The 24,880-nt window shown below is 36.4% G+C and overlaps 1 protein-coding gene across 1 annotated transcript in view; it reads left to right on the top strand.

The window, feature by feature from the left end:
* The first annotated feature begins 84 nt into the window (after window positions 1-84).
* The window catches only part of shroom2a (shroom family member 2a), a 135,547-nt gene continuing 110,751 nt past the window's right edge, over window positions 85-24,880 (top strand). The window contains 2 exon segments of the mRNA XM_061888342.1: window positions 85-298; window positions 6,478-6,682. Of these exon segments, the coding sequence (XP_061744326.1) occupies window positions 6,482-6,682 (201 nt within the window). The 5' untranslated portion in view covers window positions 85-298; window positions 6,478-6,481.

The raw sequence follows: 24,880 nt of genomic DNA, 5'->3' as shown, positions 1-24,880 counted from the left end.
TGGAGTAGTAGTATTCGGCGTCTGACACCAGGGAGCGCTGTTGTGACAGACTTCCATTGCTAGTGTGCCAGTGTGTTGATGCGCGCGCATCGGCGGTGTCTTCCGCCCTGAGTGTCCCACTCCTCCGTCCATTCCCCCCGGGAAGCGGCGGCACACTTCGCCGACGAGGAAGCAGCAAAAGCAGCGTAATGAGTAGGCAGCCGTGGAAAAGTGTTTGGAAATGTAGAAAAGTGTGGTAATGAGGATCAAAGTCAGGCCGGTGGATAAGTTCACGAGCGTGGTCAAGTTGAACAGTCAGGTAAGAGCAGCCTTTTAAAGTCATTTCGCGACAATTTCCTCCTTAGTTCAGTCTTCCACTTGTCAGTATGTGTCGCTAAAATTTAAAAAAGCGACTTTAGTGGGTTTATTTTGTCGCTGCGGTTGTCGAAGATGGTCGCCTTTGTTGCGTTTGTGCGCGTTAAGAGCATTAAGTTGTCTGCTCTGGCAACACAACAGGTGTTAATGTCTTCTTTTGTTGCCTCGGCTCAGCTTTTCCACCAAAAACATGATTCAACTTTCAAATGAAGGAAACATCAAGTTGTCTGCTCTGTAAACAAAACACATGTCTTTTTTTGTTGTATTATCTCATTATTTCTACCACAAACTTGCTTAACCTTTCAAATGAATGAAATATTAAGTTATCTGCGATGGCAACATAACAGGCGTTGTCTTGTTTTGTGGTCTTAACATTTAATTTGTGCCACAAACATATTTACTTTACGGTTAAAAGTGAATGAAATATAAAGTTGTCTGCTCTGATAACAAAACATGTCTTGTTTTGTTGTCTTACCTTAGCATATCTCCCACAAACATGCTTAATTTTTCAAATGAATGAAACATCAAGTTGTCTGCTGTTTAAACAAAGCAAATGTCTTGTTTTGTTGTATTATCTCAGCATTTCTACCACAAACATGTTTCACGTCTCAAATGAAGGAACAGGTGTTGTTTTGTTGTCTTGTCTTGTGGTCTCCTCTTAGCATTTATTTTGTGCCACAAACACGTGTGTTTCACGTTTCAAATGAAGGAAACATAAAGTTGTCTGCTCTGTAAACAAAACGCATGTGTCTTGTTTTGTTGTCTTATCTTAGTATTTCTACCACAAACGTGCTTACCCTTTCAAATGAATTAAATATTGAGTTATCCGCGATGGCAACATAACAGGTGTTGCCTTGTTTTGTGGTCCTCTCTTAACATTTAATTTGTGCCACAAACATATTTACTTTACGGTTATAAGTGAATGAAATATAAGTTGTCTGCCCTGAAAACAAAACATGTTGTTTTGTTTTGTTGTCTTACCTTAGCTTATCTCCCACAAACATGCTTAATTTTTTCAAATGAATGAAACATGAAGTTTTCAGCTGTTTAAACAAAACAAATGTCTTGTTTTGTTGTATTTTCTCAGCATTTCTACCACAAACGTGTTTCACGTCTCAAATGAAGGAAATATTAAATTATCTACGATGGCAACATAACAGGTGTTGTCTTGTTTTGTTGTCTTGTTTTGTGGTCTCCTCTTAGCATTTATTTTGTACCACAGACACGTGTGTTTCACGTTTGAAATGAAGGAAACATAAAGTTGTCTGCTCTGTAAACAAAACGCATGTTGTCTTGTTTTGTTGTCTTATCTTAGTATTTCTACCACAAACGTGCTCACCGTTTCAAATGAATGAAATATTAAGTTATCTGCGATGGCAACATAACAGGTGTTGCCTTGTTTTGTGGTCCTCTCTTAACATTTAATTTGTGCCACAAACATATTTACTTTACGGTTAAAAGTGGATGAAATATAAAGTTGTCTGCTCTGAAAACAAAACATGTTGTCTTGTTTTTTTGTCTGGTTTTGTGGTCTTGTCTTAGCATTTATTTTGTACCACAAACACACATTTCACGTTTCAAATGAAGGAAACATCAAGTTGTCTATTGTGTAAACAAAACAACGTCTTGTTTTGTTGTCTTATCTTAGGATTTCTACCACAAACATGTTTCATGTTTCAAATGAAGGAAACATCCACTTGTCTGCTGTTTAAACAAAACAAATATCTTGTTTTGTTGTATTATCTCAGCATTTATACCACCAACGTGCTTAACGTTTCAAATGAAAATAAGTATTTAGTTATCCGCAATGACAACATAACAGGTTTTGTCTTGTTTTATTGTCTTGCTTTGTGGTCTCCTCTTAGCATTTATTTTGTATCACAAACACATGTGTTTAACATTTTAAATAAAGGAAACATCAAGTTGTCTGCTCTGTAAACAAAACAAGTTTTGTTTTGTTTTATTGTCTTATTTTAGCATTTTCACCACAAACATGCTTAACATTTAAAATTAATGAAACATTTTGTAATCTGCAATGACAACATAACATGTGTTGTCTTGTTTTGTGGTCTTATCTTAGCATTTATTTTGTGCCACAAACAGGTTTGTTTCACGTTTCAAATATGTCTGTTTTGACAACACAACATATGTTGTTTTGTTTTGTTGTCTTGTTTTGTAGTCTTATCTTAGCATTTATTTTGTGTCAGAAACACGTGCTTCACGTTTCAAATGAAGGAAACATCAAGCTGTCTGCTCTGTTAACAAAACAAATGCTGTCTTGTTTTGTTGTCTTGTCTTGGCATTTCTACCACAAACATGCATTACGTTTAAAATGAATGAAACATTTAGTAATGTGCAATGACAACATAACATGTGGTGTCTTGTTTTGTGGTCTTATCTTAGCATTTATTTTGTGCCACAAACACGTGTGTTTTACGTTCCAAATGAAGAAAACATCAAGTTGTCTGCTGTGTAAACAGAACAAATGTTGTCTTGTTTTGTTGTCTTATCTTAGCATATCTCCCACAAACATGCTTAATGTTTCAAATGAATGAAATATTAAGTTGTCTGCTGTGTAAACACATGTCTTGTTTTGTTGTATTATCTTCGCATTTATTTTGTGCCACAGACAGGTTTGTTTCACGTTTTAGATTAATGAAATTCAAATTTGTCTGTTTTGACAACACAACATATGTTGTTTTGTTTTGTTGTCTTGTTTTGTGGTCTTATCCTAGCATTTATTTTGTGCCACAAACACATGTGTATTACGTTCCAAATGAAGAAAACATCAAGTTGTCTGCTGTGTAAACAGAACAAATGTTGTCTTGTTTTGTTGTCTTATCTTAGCATATCTCCCACAAACATGCTTAATGTTTCAAATGAATGAAATATTAAGTTGTCTGCTGTGTAAACAAAACACATGTTGTCTTGTTTTGTTGTATTATCTTAGCATTTATTTTGTGCCACAGACAGGTTTGTTTCACGTTTTAGATTAATGAAATTCAAATGTGTCTGTTTTGACAACACAACATATGTTGTTTTGTTTTGTTGTCTTGTTTTGTGGTCTTATCTTAGCATTCATTTTGTGCCACAAACTCGCGAGTTTTACGTTCCAAATGAAGGAAACATTAGGTTGTCTGCTGTGTAAACAAAAAAAATGTCTTGTTTAGTTGTCTTATTTTAGCATTTCCACCACAAACCTGCATCATGTTTCAAATGAAGGAACTATTAAGTTATTTGCAATGACAACGTAACTGGTGTATTGCTTTGTGGTCTTAGCTTAGCATTCATTTTTTAATGTTAGTTTTAACGTTTCAAAGTTGCCCGCCCTGAAAACAAAACATGTTGTCTTGTTTTGTTGTCTTATGTTAGCGTTTCTGCCACAAACATGTCCGGTGAAAGTTCCAAAAGGAGGAGCTAGTAAGTTGTCTGCTTTGTTGTTATCCTATCACGGCATTTCTGGCACAAAGATGTTTGTTTAATGTTTCTTATAAAGCATACAGAGTAAAGGGCAGAGCTTTACTTTCATCTGTTTTATCCGTCAAAATAAATATATAACCTTTAGAAAATGATCCGGAACTTAAATGTCCAACGTTTTTAAAAAAAACGCATCACGTTTGCTTTTTCTTAAACAACATCACTGATAATTACTCACTGCAGACTTCACGAGAGCCAAAATAAACATAATAATCACTTACTGTACAATGTCTGCTGTCATACGGATGCCGACTGCTAGGATGTTCATATCTTCCCCTTTAGATGAAGAATAATTGTCGAAAAGGGAGGTGGCACCAAATGTCTTTTCGTGTCGTTCTCGCCATTTCTGGGTCTGAAATGGCGGTTAAAGTGTCCCAAGTTATTGGAATATGTCCTCATCCTTCTACTATCCAGCTGAGAGGCATGTTTTATGATCTAGAACAGTGTTTTTCAACCACTGTAGTCTGGTGTGCTGTAGGATATTATTTAATTTCACCTATTTGGGTTAAAAATATTTTTTGTAAATTAGTAATTATAGTCTGTAAATTACATGTTGTTGTTGAGTGTCGGTGTTGTCTAGAGCTTGGCAGAGTAACCGTGTAAAAGTCACATTACGCCTGTACTGGCTCACCAGCACTGGCTTCCTGTGCACTTAAGATGTGACTTTAAGGTTTTACTACTTACGTATAAAATACTACACGGTCTATCTTGCCGATTGTATTGTACCATATGTCCCGGCAAGAAATCTGCGTTCAAAAGACTCCGGCTTATTAGTGATTCCTAGAGCCCCAAAAAAAGTCTGCGGGCTATAGAGCGTTTTCCGTTCGGGCTCCAGTACTCTGGAATGCCCTCCCGGTAACAGTTCGCGATGCCACCTCAGTAGAAGCATTTAAGTCTCACCTTAAAACTCATTTGTATACTCTAGCCTTTAAATAGACTCCCTTTTTAGACCAGTTGATCTGCCGTTTCTTTTCTTTTTCTTCTATGTCCCACTCTCCCTTGTGGAGGGGGTCCGGTCCGATCCGGTGGCCATGTACTGCTCGCCCGTGTATCGGCTGGGGACATCTCTGCGCTGCTGATCCGCCTCCGCTTGGGATGGTTTCCTGCTGGCTCCGCTGTGAACGGGACTCTCGCTGCTGTGTTGGATCCGCTTAGGACTGGACTCTCGCGACTGTGTTAGATCCATTGTGGATTGAACGTTCACAGTATCATGTTAGACCCGCTCGACATCCATTGCTTTCCTCCTCTCTAAGGTTCTCATAGTCATCATTGTCACCGACGTCCCACTGGGTGTGAGTTTTCCTTGCCCTTATGTGGGCCTACCGAGGATGTCGTGGTGGTTTGTGCAGCCCTTTGAGACACTAGTGATTTAGGGCTATATAAGTAAACATTGATTGATTGATTGAATACTCTTCCATATCAGTAGGTGGTGGCGGGTAGCTAATTGCTTTGTAGATGTCGGAAACAGCGGGAGGCAGTGTGAAGGTAAAAAAGAGGTCTAATGCTTAAACCAAAAATAAACAAAAGGTGAGTGCCCCTCAGAAAAGGCATTTAAGTTTAGGGAAGGCTATGCAGAACGAAACTACAACTGAACTGGCTACACAGTAAACAAAAACAGAATGCTGGACGACAGCAAAGACTTACTGGGGGAGCAAAGACGGCGTCCACGATGCCCATCCGAACATGACATGGCAATCAACAATGTCCCCACAAAGAAGGATTAAAAACAACAAATATTTTTGATTGCTAAAACAAAGTAGATGCGGGAAATATCGCTCAAAGGAAGACATGAAACTGCTACAGGAAAATACCCAAAAAAAAGAAAAAAACACCATAATAGGAGCACAAGACAAGAACTAAAACACTACACACAGGAAAACATAAAAAAAAACCCTCCAAATAAGTCAGGGGGTGATGTGACAGTACACCTACTTTGAGACAAGAGCTATAGTGATGCATGATTGAAGTGTGAAGTGAATTATATTTATATAGCGCTTTTCTCTAGTGACTCAAAGCGCTTTACATAGTGAAACCCAATATCTAAGTTACATTTAAACCAGTGTGGGTGGCACTGGGAGCAGGTGGGTAAAGTGCCTTGCCCAAGGACACAACGGCAGTGACTAGGATGGTGGAAGCGGGAATCGAACCTGCAACCCTCAAGTTGCTGGCACGGCCGCTCTACCAACCGAGCTATGCTTTGCATTTTTTTTAACACAAAAAATGTGCCTTGGCTCTAAAAAGGTTGAAAAACACTGATCTAGAATACATTTACAGGAGCAAGGAAGCGAGGAAGCAGCAGACTACTCGATGATGTCAACATAGGGACACAGGAAGTGATCACGTCGCCGCTATAAATAGTCAGTCTGCGTTAGCACTTATAATAACAATATCACTAATACTTGTTAATATTCAGACTTTTTGAAGGTTTTTTTATTGGATTTTTTGGGTGGAAGAGGGGATTTCTTATTCATTTACGTCTGTTTAATATTGAAATGCATCAAAAAAGAAAACCCATCCGTCATGTCTCTCATAATGATTGTGAAAGTCATTATCGATCATTACGATTAGTCCGTTCCAGAGTCAAACTGCTGCTGCCGTCGAGCCTTTTGTATGAAGTGTCATATTTTCCTCCTCCTCCTCCTCCAGGGTCATGGACTCCAAGGTCGACCCGCACCGCGTGGACGTTGGCGGCCATTGGCATGTGACGCACAAGGAGGTCGAGCTTGAAGCGAGGCCCCGGGACGTGGAGGAGGGCTGGAGACTGGTGGAAGTGTTGCTCTCCGGAGGTGCGCCGTGGGGATTCACGCTGCGAGGAGGACTGGAGCATGGTGAACCTCTGCTCATCACCAAGGTAAGCAGGCCACGCCCACTGCAAGTCCCTCAGTCAACACGTAGACTCGCAGGAAATAGATCAGAGGAGTGTCACCTCTTCTTTGTGCTCAGCTGCATCCTTTCATCCTTACAAAGTTTTACCATTGGATGACATCTAAATCATGCAGTACATATACATCTACATTTATACTCTATACATCCACATTTATACTCTATACATCCACATTTATACTGTATCTACATTTATACTGTATCGATCTACATTTATACTGTATCTACATTTATACTCTATTCATCCACATTTATACTCTATTCATCCACATTTATACTCTATTCATCCACATTTATACTGTATCGATCTACATTTATACTCTATTCATCCACATTTATACTGTATCGATCTACATTTATACTCTATTCATCCACATTTATACTGTATCGATCTACATTTATACTCTATTCATCCACATTTATACTGTATCGATCTACATTTATACTCTATTCATCCACATTTATACTGTATCGATCTACATTTATTCTCTATTCATCCACATTTATACTGTATCGATCTACATTTATACTCTATTCATCCACATTTATACTGTATCGATCTACATTTATACTCTATTCATCCACATTTATACTGTATCGATCTACATTTATACTCTATTCATCCACATTTATACTGTATCGATCTACTTTTATACTCTATTCATCCACATTTATACTGTATCGATCTACATTTATACTCTATTCATCCACATTTATACTGTATCGATCTACGTTTATACTGTATCTACATTTATACTCTATTCATCCACATTTATACTGTATCGATCTACATTTATACTCTATTCATCCACATTTATACTGTATCGATCTACATTTATACTCTATTCATCCACATTTATACTGTATCGATCTACATTTATACTCTATTCATCCACATTTATACTGTATCAATCCACGTTTATACTGTATCTACATTTATGCTGTATAAACCTACATTTATACTGTATCTACTGTACATTTATACTCTACATCCACATTTATACTGTATTGATCTACATTTATACTGTATCTACATTTATACTCTTCATCCACATTTATACTGTATCGATCTACGTTTATACTGTATCTACATTTATACTCTATTCATCCACATTTATACTGTATCGATCTACGTTTATACTGTATCTACATTTATGCTGTATAGACCTACATTTATACTGTATCTACTGTACATTTATACTCTACATCCACATTTAAACTGTATCTACATTTATGCTGTATGGATCTACATTTATACTGTATCTACGGTAAATTTATACTCTACATCCACATTTATACTGTATCGATCTACGTTTATACTGTACATTTATGCTGTATACATCCACATTTATACTGTATCGATCTACATTTACACTGTATCTACATTTATACTCTATTCATCCACATTTATACTGTATCGATCTACGTTTATACTGTATCTACATTTATGCTGTATGGATCTACATTTATACTGTATCTACTGTACATTTATACTCTACATCCACATTTATACTGTATCAATCCACGTTTATACTGTATCTACATTTATGCTGTATGGATCTACATTTATACTGTATCTACTGTAAATTTATACTCTACATCCACATTTATACTGTATCGATCTACGTTTATACTGTATCTACATTTATGCTGTATAGACCTACATTTATACTGTATCTACTGTACATTTATACTCTACATCCACATTTATACTGTATCAATCCACGTTTATACTGTATCTACATTTATGCTGTATAGACCTACATTTATACTGTATCTACTGTACATTTATACTCTATTCATCCACATTTATACTGTATCAATCCACGTTTATACTGTATTTACATTTATGCTGTATAGACCTACATTTATACTGTATCTACTGTAAATTTATACTCTACATCCACATTTATACTGTATCGATCTACATTTATACTGTATCTACATTTATACTCTATTCATCCACATTTATACTGTATCGATCTACGTTTATACTGTATCTACATTTATACATGTATATCTACATATATATCTACATTTATACTGTATGTATCTACATTTATACATTTATATCTACATTTATACATGTTTATCTACATATATATCTACATTTATACTGTATGTATCTACATTTATACATTTATATCTACATTTATACATGTTTATCTACAATTATACATGTATACATATACATCTACATTTATACTGTATGTATCTACATGTATGCTGTATTTATCTACATCTATGCTGTATACATCTACTTACATATGTACATTTATACAATATTTATCTACATTTATACATATATATCTACATTTATACATGCATATCTACATCATGTATATCTACATTTATACTTGTATATCTACATATGTATCTACATTTATACTGTATGAATCTACATACATATCTACATTTATACTGTATGTATTTACATTTATACATATCTACATTTATACTGTATGTATCTACATTTATGTACAGTATAGCTACATTTATACTGTCATTTATACTGTCTCAGTATATCTACATTTATACTGTCTATATCTGCATTTATACTGTATGTGTCTACATTTATGCTGTATGTATCTACATTTATGCTGTGTACATCTACATACATATCTACATTTATACAATATATATCTACATTTATACATGTATATCTACATTTATACATGTATATCTACATTTATATATGTATATATACATTTATACTGTATGTATCTACTGTTATGCTGTGTACATATACATACATATTTACTTTTATACAATATATATCTACATTTATACATACATATATACATTTATACATGCAGATCTACATGTATAACTACATTTATACATGCAGATCTACATATATATCTACATTTATACACGTATAGCTACATTTATACAAAATATGTATATATCTACATTTATACATGTATATCTACATTTATACATGCATATCTACATCATGTATATTTACATTTATATATGTATATATACAGTTATACTGTATGTATCTACTGTTATGCTGTGTACATATACATACATATTTACTTTTATACAATATATATCTACATTTATACATACATATATACATTTATACATGCAGATCTACATGTATAACTACATTTATACATGCAGATCTACATATATATCTACATTTATACACGTATAGCTACATTTATACAAAATATGTATATATCTACATTTATACATGTATATCTACATTTATACATGCATATCTACATCATGTATATTTACATTTATATATGTATATATACATTTATACTGTATGTATCTACAGTTATGCTGTATACATCTACATACATATTTATATTTATGCAATATATATCTACATTCATGCATATATATACCTTTATACATGCATATCTACATCATGTATATCTACATTTATATATGTATATATACATTTATACTGTATGTATCTACTGTTATGCTGTATACATATATTTACATATTTACTTTTATACAATATATATCTACATTTATACATACATATATACATTTATACATGCAGATCTACATGTATATCTACATTTATACATGCAGATCTACATATATATCTACATTTATACACGTATAGCTACATTTGTACAATATATATATATATCTACATTTATACATGTATATCTACATTTATACATGCATACCTACATCATGTATATTTACATTTATACATGTATATATACATTTATACTGTATGTATCTACAGTTATGCTGTATACATCTACATACATATTTACATTTATGCAATATATATCTACATTCATGCATATATATACATTTATACATGCATATCTACATCATGTATATCTACATTTATACTTGTATATATACATTTATACTGTATGTATCTACAGTTATGCTGTATACATCTACATACATATTTACATTTATACAATATATATCTACAGTCATACATATCTACATTTATACATCATATCTACATTTATACATGTATATATACATGTATATCTACATTTATTCATATGTCTACATATATCTACATTTATACATGTGTATCTAGATGTATATGTACGTTTAATCATATATTTCTACATATATATCTGCATTTATACATGTATGTATGTATATATATATATATATATATATATATTTTTTTTTTTTAGATTTGTAGCAAAGCATGCGTTTTTACAAAGTGCTGGGCATATACAGTCCAGGGGGCAGGTCACCTATTTGTTCCCAAAAATATATAATACGCTCCAAGTGTTTCAGACGGGGGAGGCTTGTTGAGCGACTCCGTTGTTACAGTAGTGAAAACAACCAAAAGGGGAGTAAAAATGCCAGAAAAGGACGACAAAAACTGTAATGTTTGACAAAAAGTGCAAGTTTCGAGGGGTAGGCAGAGGCGACTAGCACTACATTAAGAGAGAAAGGGGGCGTGGCCGTGTGGAACAGCTGAGCCAGGGGTGGGCATTACGTCTATCTCGGAGGGTGTGTCAGTCGATCTCAAGCCAGGCATTAAAAAATAGACATAAAAATGAGCAATCATCAATCATACCAAGACTTCACTTTCGTCAGTTGTTTGACATTCTCGGCACCCGAGGATCTTGTGAGATGACGCTGGCTGCTGCGAGCTCATATTTAAGAAAAAAATCACTAACAGGGCGGAAGCAGAGAAACACATTTTATTTCTAGAGACTCCGTACCTACTGTCAAAACTCTAAAGACCGACTGCACAGTTCCTGTCTTCACCATAAAAGACCTGTTTCATCCTGCCTGTGCTAACAAAATAAGAGTCTCAGAAAGCTAGCGTGCACAAGCTAGCAAGCTACGGAGTTTGATGCCAATGTATTTCTCCCCCGCCCTCAGCGGCCGCTTTCTCACTTGCTTGCCCACCCGCACAGTCACTGACGTCACTCACCTGCTGCCAGACATTAAAGGGCCACACACATATGCTACTCTCATAACAAAGTGTTTAAAAACGAGTATGCAAGTTGGACAAATGAGATGCCAAATCCAACCACTTTCATGTGGTATTGGACAGAAAGGAGGACTTTTTTTTTCCTCCATTTGAAAATGCGGACGTTATCAGCACCACTGTCTAATTCCAATCAATGCAAGTCATCAGAATCAGGTAATACACCAACTTATATTCTTGTCTTCATGTAAGAAAGGAATCTATGTGTGTTAAACATGCTTGTATTATCATTAAACACCATTAACTTGTTAACAAAAATGTCCATCCATCCATCCATCCATCTTCTTCCGCTTATCCGAGGTCGGGTCGCGGGGGCAGCAGCCTAAGCAGGGAAGCCCAGACTTCCCTCTCCCCAGCCACTTCGTCTAGCTCTTCCCGGGGGATCCCGAGGCGTTCCCAGGCCAGCCGGGAGACATAGTCTTCCCAACGTGTCCTGGGTCTTCCCCGAGGCCTCCTACCGGTTGGACGTGCCCTAAACACCTCCCTCGGGAGGCGTTCGGGTGGCATCATGACCAGATGCCCGAACCACCTCATCTGACTCCTCTCGATGTGGAGGAGCAGCGGCTTTACTTTGAGTTCCTCCCGGATGACAGCGCTTCTCACCCTATCTCTAAGGGAGAGCCCCGCCACACGGCGGAGGAAACTCATTTCAGCCGCTTGTACCCGTGATCTTATCCTTTCGGTCATGACCCAAAGCTCATGACCATAGTTGAGGATGGGAACGTAGATCGACCGGTAAATTGAGAGCTTTGCCTTCCGGCTCAGCTCCTTCTTCACCACAACGGATCGGTACAACGTCCGCATTACTGAAGACGCCGCACCGATCCGCCTGTCGATCTCACGATCCACTCTTCCCCCACTCGTGAACAAGACTCCTAGGTACTTGAACTCCTCCACTTGGGGCAGGGTCTCCTCCCCAACCCGGAGATGGCACTCCACCCTTTTCCGGGCGAGAACCATGGACTCGGACTTGGAGGTGCTGATTCTCATTCCGGCCGCTTCACACTCGGCTGCGAACCGATCCAGTGAGAGCTGAAGATCCCGGCCAGATGAAGCCAACAGGACCACATCATCTGCAAAAAGCAGAGACCTAATCCCGCGGTCACCAAACCGGAACCCCTCAACGCCTTGACTGCGCCTAGAAATTCTGTCCATAAAAGTTATGAACAGAATCGGTGACAAAGGACAGCCTTGGCGGAGTCCAACCCTCACTGGAAACGTGTTCGACTTACTGCCGGCAATGCGGACCAAGCTCTGGCACTGATCATACAGGGAGCGGACTGCCACAATAAGACAGTCCGATACCCCATACTCTCTGAGCACTCCCCACAGGACTTCCCGAGGGACACGGTCGAATGCCTTCTCCAAGTCCACAAAGCACATGTAGACTGGTTGGGCAAACTCCCATGCACCCTCAAGAACCCTGCAGAGAGTATAGAGCTGGTCCACAGTTCCACGACCAGGACAAAAACCACACTGTTCCTCCTGAATCCGAGGTTCAACTATCCGGTGTAGCCTCCTCTCCAGTACACCTGAATAAACCTTACCGGGAAGGCTGACAAAAATGTCTCTTTCATAAATAAATAAATATAAATTATAAATAGGAATGAGGTAGATCTCCTCGACTTGGTCAATTGAAAAGTAGCTCACCTGCAGAAAAAGTGTGAGCGCCCCTGAGCTGAGCAGATAGAAGAATTCTCACAAGAATTAAAATAAAAGCCCTGTCCGATATCAGAACATTTTTAGGGAGAATTGTTGACACCGGCAGTAGTTTTTGTTCTTTAATAAAAAAAATTTAAATAAATAGGGCTCCAGCAAAATCGTACCTTTTGTCATGTGGGACAAAAGGGGCGGTGCTTCACTAATGTTTTATTTTGCGTTTGAGCGCCACTTGTGTCCAGCAAGGGATGGAGAGGACCGATTAGCACCAACACGTGTTGTTACTGTTGCATCACTTCATGACGTGCATCTCACCTCCATGTCGGTGGTGTAATCATTTACCTGGCTGCTTCATTCCACCTCGGCCTGTTTGACTTCATGCTCCTCGCTGCTTTGCATCCACACAAAAGCGGTCCAAAGTTCAAACTGGAAGGTGTTTTTTTTTTTTTTTTGCCATGTTCACCCCATCATTGTTGCGCTTAATGCTTCCGACCAGCGAGATCTCATAGCTGGCTTGTGAAGCAGCTGGTCTGGGTTCAACATTGTTTGGTTAATGTTTCATCACTCGGCACCACATCGATACTGCATGCAGTTGCCAAAGTGGACCCGGTGAGGTTTTAGCTTTTACTTTGCTTTACAGCCTCTGAAGTTGACCCCATTTGTTGATATTTCAGGAGGGTTGGGCACATTTCAACCATATGAACTGTCTTACAAGCGTAAAAGGAAGTTAACCTCATCTCTGTGGTGGCATGTTGGAGGTATTTTCAGGTTTTTTTTTTCCTGGTCGATATCGATAATTATTGATATTTTTTCACGACTTATGAGAAATAAGGAGCAGGAGCGAACTTGTTCAAAAGGTGGCGCCATAACACAAAGAATAACACACCTTTCCAGTGTGTTTTCTTGGGTGTGTTTCATTTATTAAAAAACCCAAAATGTGGGGAAGTGGTGCGTTGTGTAATTTGTAAATAAAAACACATTTTGAATTGGAGACAAGTCTGGACTACATCTTATATATATATATATATATATATATATATATATATATATATATATATATATATATATATATATATATATATATATATACATGTATATATACATGTATATACATATATATATATATATATATACGTATATACATATATATATATATATATATACGTATATATATATATATACATATATATGTATATACGTATATATATATATATATATATATGTATATACATATATATGTATATATATATATATATATATATATATATATATATATATATATATATATAAGGCAGGGGCGCTCACACTTTTTCTGCAGGCGAGCTACTTTTCAATTGACCAAGTCGAGGAGATCTACCTCATTCCTATTTATAATTTATATTTATTTATTTATGAAAGAGACATTTTTGTAAACAAGTTAAATGTGTTTAATGATAATACAAGCATGTTTAACACACATAGATTCCTTTCTTTCATGAAGACAAGAATATAAGTTGGTGTATTACCTGATTCTGATGACTTGCATTGATTGGAATTAGACAGTGGTGCTGATAACGTCCGCATTTTCAAATGGAGGAGAAAAAAAGTCCTCCTTTCTGTCCAATACCACATGAAAGTGGTTGTATTTGGCATTTCATTTGTCCAACTTGCATACTCGTTTTTAAACACTTTGTTATGAGAGTAGCATTTGTGTGTGGCCCTTTAATGTCTGGCAGCAGGCGAGTGACGTCAGTGAGTGTGCCGGTGGGCAAGCAAGTGAGAAAGCGGCATTGGCATCAAACTCCGTAGCTTGCTAGCTTGTGCACGCTAGCTTTCTGAGACTCTTATTTTGTTAGCACAGGCAGGATGAAACAGGTCTTTTATGGTGAAGACAGGAACTGTGCAGTCAGTCTTTAGAGTTTTGACAGTAGGTACGGAGTCTCTAGAAATAAAATGTGTTTCTCTGCGTCCGCCCTGTTAGTGATTTTTTTCTTAAATATGAGCTCGCAGCAGCCAGCGTCATCTCACAAGATCCTCGGGTGCCGAGAATGTCAAACAACTGACGAAAGTGAAGTCTTGGTATGATTGATGATTGCTCATTTTTATGTCTATTTTTTAATGCCTGGCTTGAGATCGACTGACACACCGTCCGAGATCGACCAGTCGATCGCGATCGACGTAATGCCCACCCCTGATATAAGGGGTGTGGGAAAAATTTGATTCAAATTTGAATCGCGATTCAGAATCAATTCTCACTTTTAAAAAAAGTATTTTATTGATTTTATTTATTTATTTATTTACTTTTTATCAATCCAACAAAACAATACACAGCAATACCATAACAATGCAATCCAATTCTAAAACCGAACCTGACCCAGCAACACTCAGAACTGCATTAAACAGAGCAATTGAGAGGAAACAAACACGACACAGAACAAACCAAAAGTAGGGAAACAAAAATGAATATTATCAACAACAGTATCAATATTAGTTATCATTTCAGCATAGCAGTGATTAAAAATCCCTCATTGACATTATCATTAGACATTTATAAAAATAATTAAAAAAAAGAACAATAGTGTCACAGTGGCTTACACTTGCATCGCATCTCATAAGCTTGACAACACACCGTGTCCAATATTTTCACAAAGATAAAATAAGTCATATTTTGGGTTCGTTTAATAGTTAAAACAAATTTACATTATTGCTATCAGTTGATAAAACATTGTCCTTTATAATTATAAAAGCTTTTTACAAAAATCTACTACTTTGCTAGCATGTCAGCAGACTGGGGTAGATCCTGCTGAAATCTTATGTATTTAATGAATAGAGAATCCTTTTATATCGGGAAAAAAATCTTTTTTTAATTGAGATTCGTGTTGAATTGAAAAAAAAAAATCGATATTGAATCGAATCGCTGGACACTCAAAGATTACCAGCCCTAATATATATATACTTGCAATTCTGGCTGGGCGATATATCGATACACTCAATATATCACGGGGTTGTCTCTGTGCAATATAGAAAATGACTACCGTATTTTTCAGAGTGTAAGTCGCTCCGGAGTATAGTCGCACCTGCCGAAAATGCATAATAAAAAAGGGAAAAAACATATATAAGACGCATTTTTGGGGTAAATTTATTTGATAAAACCCAACACCAAGAACGTTAGCGGTGGTGCTAGCGGAGCGGTGCAAGTGGTAATACGAGGGAGAAGGTGCGAATCTGATAACAAATAAAGGAAGAATTCATTCCCAAGAAAACCCGCACGGGGTCCATCGTCTGGCGGTGGTTTGGCTTCAAGCGGGAACATGTTTTACAAGTACGCAGTAAAAGCGTTGCCACAAAAAGTTGCATTACTGCTAATTCTGTAGCATCATTTGAAAAGTCACCCGCTAGAAATTGAGGAGTGCTTGAAACTCCGCATGTCAACATCTCGGCCGGTGCCACAGGCAACAAAAGGCCAAAGCAACCATTTCTACATAAATGGGTTGTACTTGTATAGCGCTTTTTTTCTACCTTCAAGGTACTCAAAGCGCTTTGACATTACTTCCACATTTACCCATTCACACACACATTCACACACTGATGGAGGGAGCTGCCATGCAAGGCGCCATCCAGCCCCCATCAGGAGCAAGGGTGAAGTGTCTTGCTCAAGGACACAACGGACGTTTAAAAAAAATACTCAACAACAGAAAGAGATAACGTATGCAGGAACCTACCACATAGCGACGGACATACACTATTTGATTTCCTATTCTGCAGCTCATTTTTATTTGACAGTTATTGAAATATCTTGTGTGACATCATGCACAAAAGTGCACTTTATTTGTTTTATACTATTGTAGTGGTGTTCTGTACAAAAAGTGCACTTTAATTTAGTGTTGTTTTTATGTCGTCTTAGTGACATCATGCACAAAAGTGCACTCATAGCTTGTTTTAAAAGGCCTCTGACAATCTCGCACTTTCTGTTTTGGAAATGACATGAATGTTTGTGCCACTGCTTAATAACTGTTTAATAAATATCAATCAATCAATCAATCAATGTTTATTTATATAGCCCCAAATCACAAATGTCTCAAAGGACTGCACAAATCGTTACGACTACAACATCCTCGGAAGAACCCACAAAAGGGCAAGGAAAACTCACACCCAGTGGGCAGGGAGAATTCACATCCAGTGGTCACGCCAGTGACAATGCTGACTATGAGAAACCTTGGAGAGGACCTCAGATGTGGGCAACCCCCCCCCCGAGCGGTTCTAACATGATACTGTGAAAGTTCAATCCATAGTGGCTCCAACACAGCCGCGAGAGTTCAGTCCAAAGCGGATCCAAGACAGCAGCGAGAGTCCCGTCCAAAGGAGACCATCTCAAGCGGAGGCGGATCAGCAGCGTAGAGATGTCCCCAATCGATACAGGCGAGCGGTCCATCCTGGGTCTCGACTCTGGACAGCCAGTACTTCATCCATGGTCATCGGACCGGACCCCCTCCACAAGGGAGGGGGGGACATAGGAGAAAAAGAAAAGAAGCGGCAGATCAACTGGTCTAAAAAGGAGGTCTATTTAAAGGCTAGAGTGTACAGATGAGTTTTAAGGTGAGACTTAAATGCTTCTACTGAGGTAGCATCTCGAACTGTTACCGGGAGGGCATTCCAGAGTACTGGAGCCCGAACGGAAAACGCTCTATAGCCCGCAGACTTTTTTTGGGCTCTAGGAATCACTAATAAGCCGGAGTTTTTTGAACGCAGATTTCTTGCCGGGACATATGGTGCAATACAATCGGCAAGATAGGCTGGAGCTAGACCGTGTAGTATTTTATACGTAAGTAGTAAAACCTTAAAGTCACATCTTAAGTGCACAGGAAGCCAGTGCAGGTGAGCCAGTACAGGCGTAATGTGATCAAACTTTCTTGTTCTTGTCAAAAGTCTAGCAGCCGCATTTTGTACCAACTGTAATCTTTTAATGCTAGACATGGGGAGACCCGAAAAGAATACGTTACAGTAATCGAGACGAGACGTAACAAACGCATGGATAATGATCTCGGCGTCTTTAGTGGACAAAATGGAGCGAATTTTAGCGATATTACGGAGATGAAAGAAGGCCGTTTTAGTAACTCTTTTAATGTGTGACTCAAAGGAGAGAGTTGGGTCGAAGATAATACCCAGATTTTTTACCGAGTCACCTTGTTTTATTATTTGGTTGTCAAATGTTAAAGTTGTATTATTAAATAGAGGTCGGTGTCTAGAAGGACCGATAATCAGCATTTCCGTTTTTTTGGCGTTAAGTTGCAAAATGTTAGCGGACATCCATTGTTTAATTTCACTAAGACACGCCTCCAGCTGACTACAATCCGGCGTGTTGGTCAGCTTTAGCGGCATGTAGAGTTGGGTGTCATCAGCATAACAGTGAAAGCTAACACTGTATTTGCGTATGATGTCACCTAGCGGCAGCATGTAAAATACACTCTTGCTCAATTGACTTAGTTGTGATTTCCCTCTCTGCATGAAAGTTTAAAATGGTGAATGCAGTATGAAGAAGAATTTTTGAATGTAAACACATAGAATCCTCATATCGCTGTGATTATATGCATCAAGTGTTTATTTAAGGCTGAGGCAAAATATCGAGATATATATTGTGTATTGGCCTAAAAATGGCCTAAAAATATCAAGATATTAATAAACGGCCATATCGCCCAGCTCTACTTGGATTACATATTGTTATGAAGGTGTCTTTTACTACATATATATATATATATATATATATATATATATATATATATATATATATATATATATATATATATATATATATATATATATATATATATATATATATATATATATATATATATATATATATATATATATATATATATATATGTGATGAGGTGGCGACTTGTCCAGGGTGTACGCCGCCTTCCGCCCGATTGTAGCTGAGATAGACGCCAGCGCCCCCCGCGACCCCAAAAGGGAATAAGCGGTAGAAAATGGATGGATGGATATATATATATACAGTATATACTGTACTTGTAGTGTGTATATTGTACATATTACATATTGTTATGAAGTGTTGTTTTGGACATTTTCTAAAGCGTACTACCCGAGTGGTGTTTGAGATTTAGCTTTATTCCGGACATCTTTGCACATTTGCTGTCTGGTGGTACCAGTAGTGAGGCAGGAAGGTTACATTTGGTGTGAAATCCGGTGAATGACGTGTAAATGAAGTCACCAGTGGTGATTTAGACGCTGCGCTGGATGTTTGTGTAAGAAGATAAGAGGCAAGTAAAAGTCTGTTTCTAGTTGTGGCTCATGAAATCCTCTCTTATCTCCCAGCAGTTGTTTGTCATCATGGAATCCATCATGGAAGGCGGCAATACAGACTTGCACGCAACGCACTGCACTTTCAAGATTGTCTTTATTGGGGAGGCTTTGATTTAGCAGCACTGTAAAATCCTCTTGCAGACTTTGCGAAAGTTCATGTTGTACCTCACCTCAGGGCTTGTTCACGTAAACATTGAGTCAAAGACTGTGTTCACGCTGCAGGACAAAGTGGCCCCAATCACATTTTTGGGAGATCTGATTTTTTTCCAGATGACTTGTTTACATTGCAAGTAAACGTGCACTGGCCCCAATGTGGCCCCAAAGTGGCCCCAAAGTGGCCCCAGAGTGGCCCCAAAGTGGCCCCAATGCCATTCGCATGGGCTCTCCAATAAAGTGAAAACAAAGGAAGTTGACCGGGAGGAAGTCGCTACTACTACAAAATAAAAATAACAATCACAACACCTTAAAATTTGTGTTTTTTAAGTGAAAGTAAATAAAAGTTGATAAAGTGAAAACAAAGGAAGTTGACCAGGAGGAAGTCGGCACTACTACAAAATAAAACAACAATCGCATCACCTTAAAATTAGTGTTTTTTAGGTGTAAGTAAATAAAAGTCCATAAAGTGAAAACAAAGGAAGTTGACCAGGAGGAAGTCGATACTACTACAAAATAAAACAACAATCGCATCACCTTAAAATTAGTGTTTTTTTAGGTGAAAGTAAATAAAAGTTGATAAAGTGAAAACAAAGGAAGTTGACCGGGAGGAAGTCGCTACTACTACAAAATAAAAATAACAATCGCAACACCTTAAAATTTGTGTTTTTTTTATGTGAAAGTAAAAAAAGTCAATGAAGTGAAAACAAAGGAAGTTGACCAGGAGGAAGTCGCTACTACTACAAAATAAAAATAACAATCACAACACCTTAAAATTTGTGGGTTTTTTAGGTGAAAGTAAACAAAATTCCATAAAGTGAAAACAAAGGAAGTTGACCAGGAGGAAGTCTGCACTACTACAAAATAAAACAACAATCGCATCACCTTAAAATTAGTGTTTTTTAGGTGTAAGTAAATAAAAGTCCATAAAGTGAAAACAAAGGAAGTTGACCAGGAGGAAGTTGACACTACTACAAAATAAAACAACAATCGCATCACCTTAAAATTAGTGTTTTTTAGAAGTCGACAAAATGAAATCAAACGTGCACTGGCCCCAATGTGGCCCCAATGTGGCCCCAATGTGGCCCCAAAGTGGCCCCAGAGTGGCCCCAATGCCATTCGCATGGGCTCTCCAATAAAGTGAAAACAAAGGAAGTTGACCGGGAGGAAGTCGCTACTACTACAAAATAAAAATAACAATCACAACACCGTAAAATTTGTGTTTTTTAGGTGTAAGTAAACAAAATTCCATAAAGTGAAAACAAAGGAAGTTGACCAGGAGGAAGTCGGCACTACTACAAAATAAAACAACAATCGCATCACCTTAAAATTAGTGTTTTTTAGGTGTAAGTAAATAAAAGTCCATAAAGTGAAAACAAAGGAAGTTGACCAGGAGGAAGTTGACACTACTACAAAATAAAACAACAATCGCATCACCTTAAAATTAGTGTTTTTTAGAAGTCGACAAAATGAAATCAAAGGAAGTTGACTGGTTGGAAGTCACTTCTACTACAAAATAAAATATAAAAATCACAGAGCCTTAAAATGAGAGTTTTTTAGGTGAAAGTAAATTAACATTGTTGAAGTGAAACCAAAGGAAGTTGACCTGGAGGAAGTCGCTACGACTGCAAAATAAAATAAAAATCGCAACAGTCGATAAAGTGAAAACAAAGGAAGTTGACCGGGAGGAAGTCGCTACTACTACAAAATAAAAATAACAATCACAACACTTTAAAATTTCTGTTTTTTAGGTGAAAGTAAATAAAAGTTGAAAAAGTGAAAACAAAGGAAGTTGACCGGGAGGAAGTCGCTACTACTACAAAATAAAAATAACAATCACAACACCTTAAAATTTGTGTTTTTTAGGTGTAAGTAAATAAAAGTTGATAAAGTGAAAACAAAGGAAGTTGACCGGGAGGAAGTCGCTACTACTACAAAATACAAATAACAATCACAACACCTTAAAATTTGTGGGTTTTTTAGGTGAAAGTAAACAAAATTCCATAAAGTGAAAACAAAGGAAGTTGACCAGGAGGAAGTCGGCACTACTACAAAATAAAACAACAATCGCATCACCTTAAAATTTGTGTTTTTTAGGTGTAAGTAAATAAAAGTCCATAAAGTGAAAACAAAGGAAGTTGACCAGGAGGAAGTCGACACTACTACAAAATAAAACAACAATCGCATCACCTTAAAATTAGTGTTTTTTAGAAGTCGACAAAATGAAATCAAAGGAAGTTGACTGGTTGGAAGTCACTTCTACTACAAAATAAAATATAAAAATCACAGAGCCTTAAAATGAGAGTTTTTTAGGTGAAAGTAAATTAACATTGTTGAAGTGAAACCAAAGGAAGTTGACCTGGATTAAGTCTCTACGACTGCAAAATAAAATAAAAATCGCAACAGTCGATAAAGTGAAAACAAAGGAAGTTGACCGGGAGGAAGTCGCTACTACTACAAAATAAAAATAACAATCACAACACTTTAAAATTTCATTTTTTTAGGTGAAAGTAAATAAAAGTTGATGAAGTGAAAACAGAGGAAGTTGACCGGGAGGAAGTCGCTACTACTACAAAATAAAAATAACAATCACAACACCTTAAAATTTGTGTTTTTTAGGTGAAAGTACATAAAAGTTGATGAAGTGAAAACAAAGGAAGTTGACCAGGAGGAAGTCGATACTACTACAAAATAAAACAACAATCGCATCACCTTAAAATTAGTGTTTTTTAGGTGTAAGTAAATAAAAGTCCATAAAGTGAAAACTAAGGAAGTTGACCAGGACGAAGTCGATACTACTACAAAATAAAACAACAATCGCATTACCTTAAAATGAGTGTTTTTTAGGTGTAAGTAAATAAAAGTCCATAAAGTGAAAACAAAGAAAGTTGACCAGGAGGAAGTCGATACTACTACAAAATAAAATAAAAATCACAACACCTTAAAACGACTGTTTTTTAGGTGAAAGTAAATAAAAATCAATAAAGTGAAAACAAAGGAAGTTGACGTTGAGGAAGTCGCTACTACTACAAAATAAATAAAAATCACAACACCTTAAAATTTGTGTTTTTTAGGTGAAAGTAAATAAAAGTTGATAAAGTGAAAACAAAGGAAGTTGACCAGGAGGAAGTCGATACTACTACAAAATAAAACAACAATCGCATCACCTTAAAATTAGTGTTTTTTAGGTGTAAGTAAATAAAAGTCCATAAAGTGAAAACTAAGGAAGTTGACCAGGAGGAAGTCGACACTACTACAAAATAAAACAACAATCGCATCACCTTAAAATTAGTGTTTTTTAGAAGTCGACAAAATGAAATCAAAGGAAGTTGACTGGTTGGAAGTCACTTCTACTACAAAATAAAATATAAAAATCACAGAGCCTTAAAATGAGAGTTTTTTAGGTGAAAGTAAATTAACATTGTTGAAGTAAAACCAAAGGAAGTTGACCTGGAGGAAGTCGTTACGACTGCAAAATAAAATAAAAATCGCAACAGTCGATCAAGTGAAAACAAAGGAAGTTGACCGGGAGGAAGTCGCTACTACTACAAAATAAAAATAACAATCACAACACCTTAAAATTTCTGTTTTTTAGGTGAAAGTAAATAAAAGTTGATAAAGTGAAAACAAAGGAAGTTGACCGGGAGGAAGTCGCTACTACTACAAAATAAAATAACAATCACAACACCTTAAAATTTGTGTTTTTTAGGTGAAAGTAAATAAAAGTTGATAAAGTGAAAACAAAAGAAGTTGACCGGGAGGAAGTCACTACTACTACAAAATAAAATAACAATCACAACACCTTAAAATTTGTGTTTTTTAGGTGAAAGTAGATAAAAGTCGATAAAGTGAAAACAAAGAAAGTTGACCAGGAGGAAGTCGATACTACTACAATATAAAATAAAAATCACAACACCTTAAAACGACAGTTTTTTAGGTGAAAGTAAATAAAATTCAATAAAGTGAAAACAAAGGAAGTTGACCGGGAGGAAGTCACTACTACTACAAAATAAAAATAACAATCACAACACCTTAAAATTTGTGTTTTTTAGGTGAAAGTAAATAAAAGTTGATAAAGTGAAAACAAAGAAAGTTGACCAGGAGGAAGTCGATACTACTACAATATAAAATAAAAATCACAACACCTTAAAATTTGTGTTTTTTTTAGGTGAAAGTAAACAAAAGTCCATAAAGTGAAAACAAAGGAAGTTGACCGGGAGGAAGTCGCTACTACTACAAAATAAAATATAAATCGCAACACCTTAAAATTTGTGTTTTTTAGGTGACAGTAAATAAAAGTTGATAAAGTGAAAACAAAGAAAGTTGACCGGGAGGAAGTCGATACTACTACAAAATAAAATATAAATCGCAACACCTTAAAATTTGTGTTTTTTTGTATGTGAAAGTAAAAAAAATCAATGTAGTGAAAACAGAGGAAGTTGACCGGGAGGAAATCACTACCACTACAAAATACAAATAACAATCACAACACCTTAAAATTTGTGTTTTTTAGGTGAAAGTAAATAAAAGTTGATAAAGTGAAAACAAAGGAAGTTGACCGGGAGGAAGTCGCTACTACCAAAAAATTAAATATAAATCGCAACACCTTAAAATTTGTGTTTTTTAGGTGAAAGTAAATAAAAGTTGATGAAGTGAAAACAAAGGAAGTTGACCTGGAGGAAGTCGATACTACTACAAAATAAAACAACAATCGCATCACCTTAAAATTAGTGTTTTTTAGGTGTAAGTAAATAAAAGTCCATAAAGTGAAAACTAAGGAAGTTGACCAGGACAAAGTCGATACTACTACAAAATAAAACAACAATCGCATTACCTTAAAATGAGTGTTTTTTAGGTGTAAGTAAATAAAAGTCCATAAAGTGAAAACTAAGGAAGTTGACCGGGAGGAAGTCGATACTACTACAAAATAAAAATAACAATCACAACACCTTAAAATTTCTGTTTTTTAGGTGAAAGTAAATAAAATTCAATAAAGTGAAAACAAAGGAAGTTGACCGGGAGGAAGTCGCTACTACTACAAAATAAAAATAACAATCGCAACACATTAAAATTTGTGTTTTTTTTATATGAAAGTAAAAAAAG

This window comes from Nerophis ophidion, linkage group LG26, assembly GCF_033978795.1.
Source record: "Nerophis ophidion isolate RoL-2023_Sa linkage group LG26, RoL_Noph_v1.0, whole genome shotgun sequence".
NCBI lineage: Eukaryota > Metazoa > Chordata > Actinopteri > Syngnathiformes > Syngnathidae > Nerophis > Nerophis ophidion.
The sequence above is the reverse complement of the archived record's forward strand: the minus strand, read 5'-3'. Positions and strand labels throughout refer to the sequence as shown.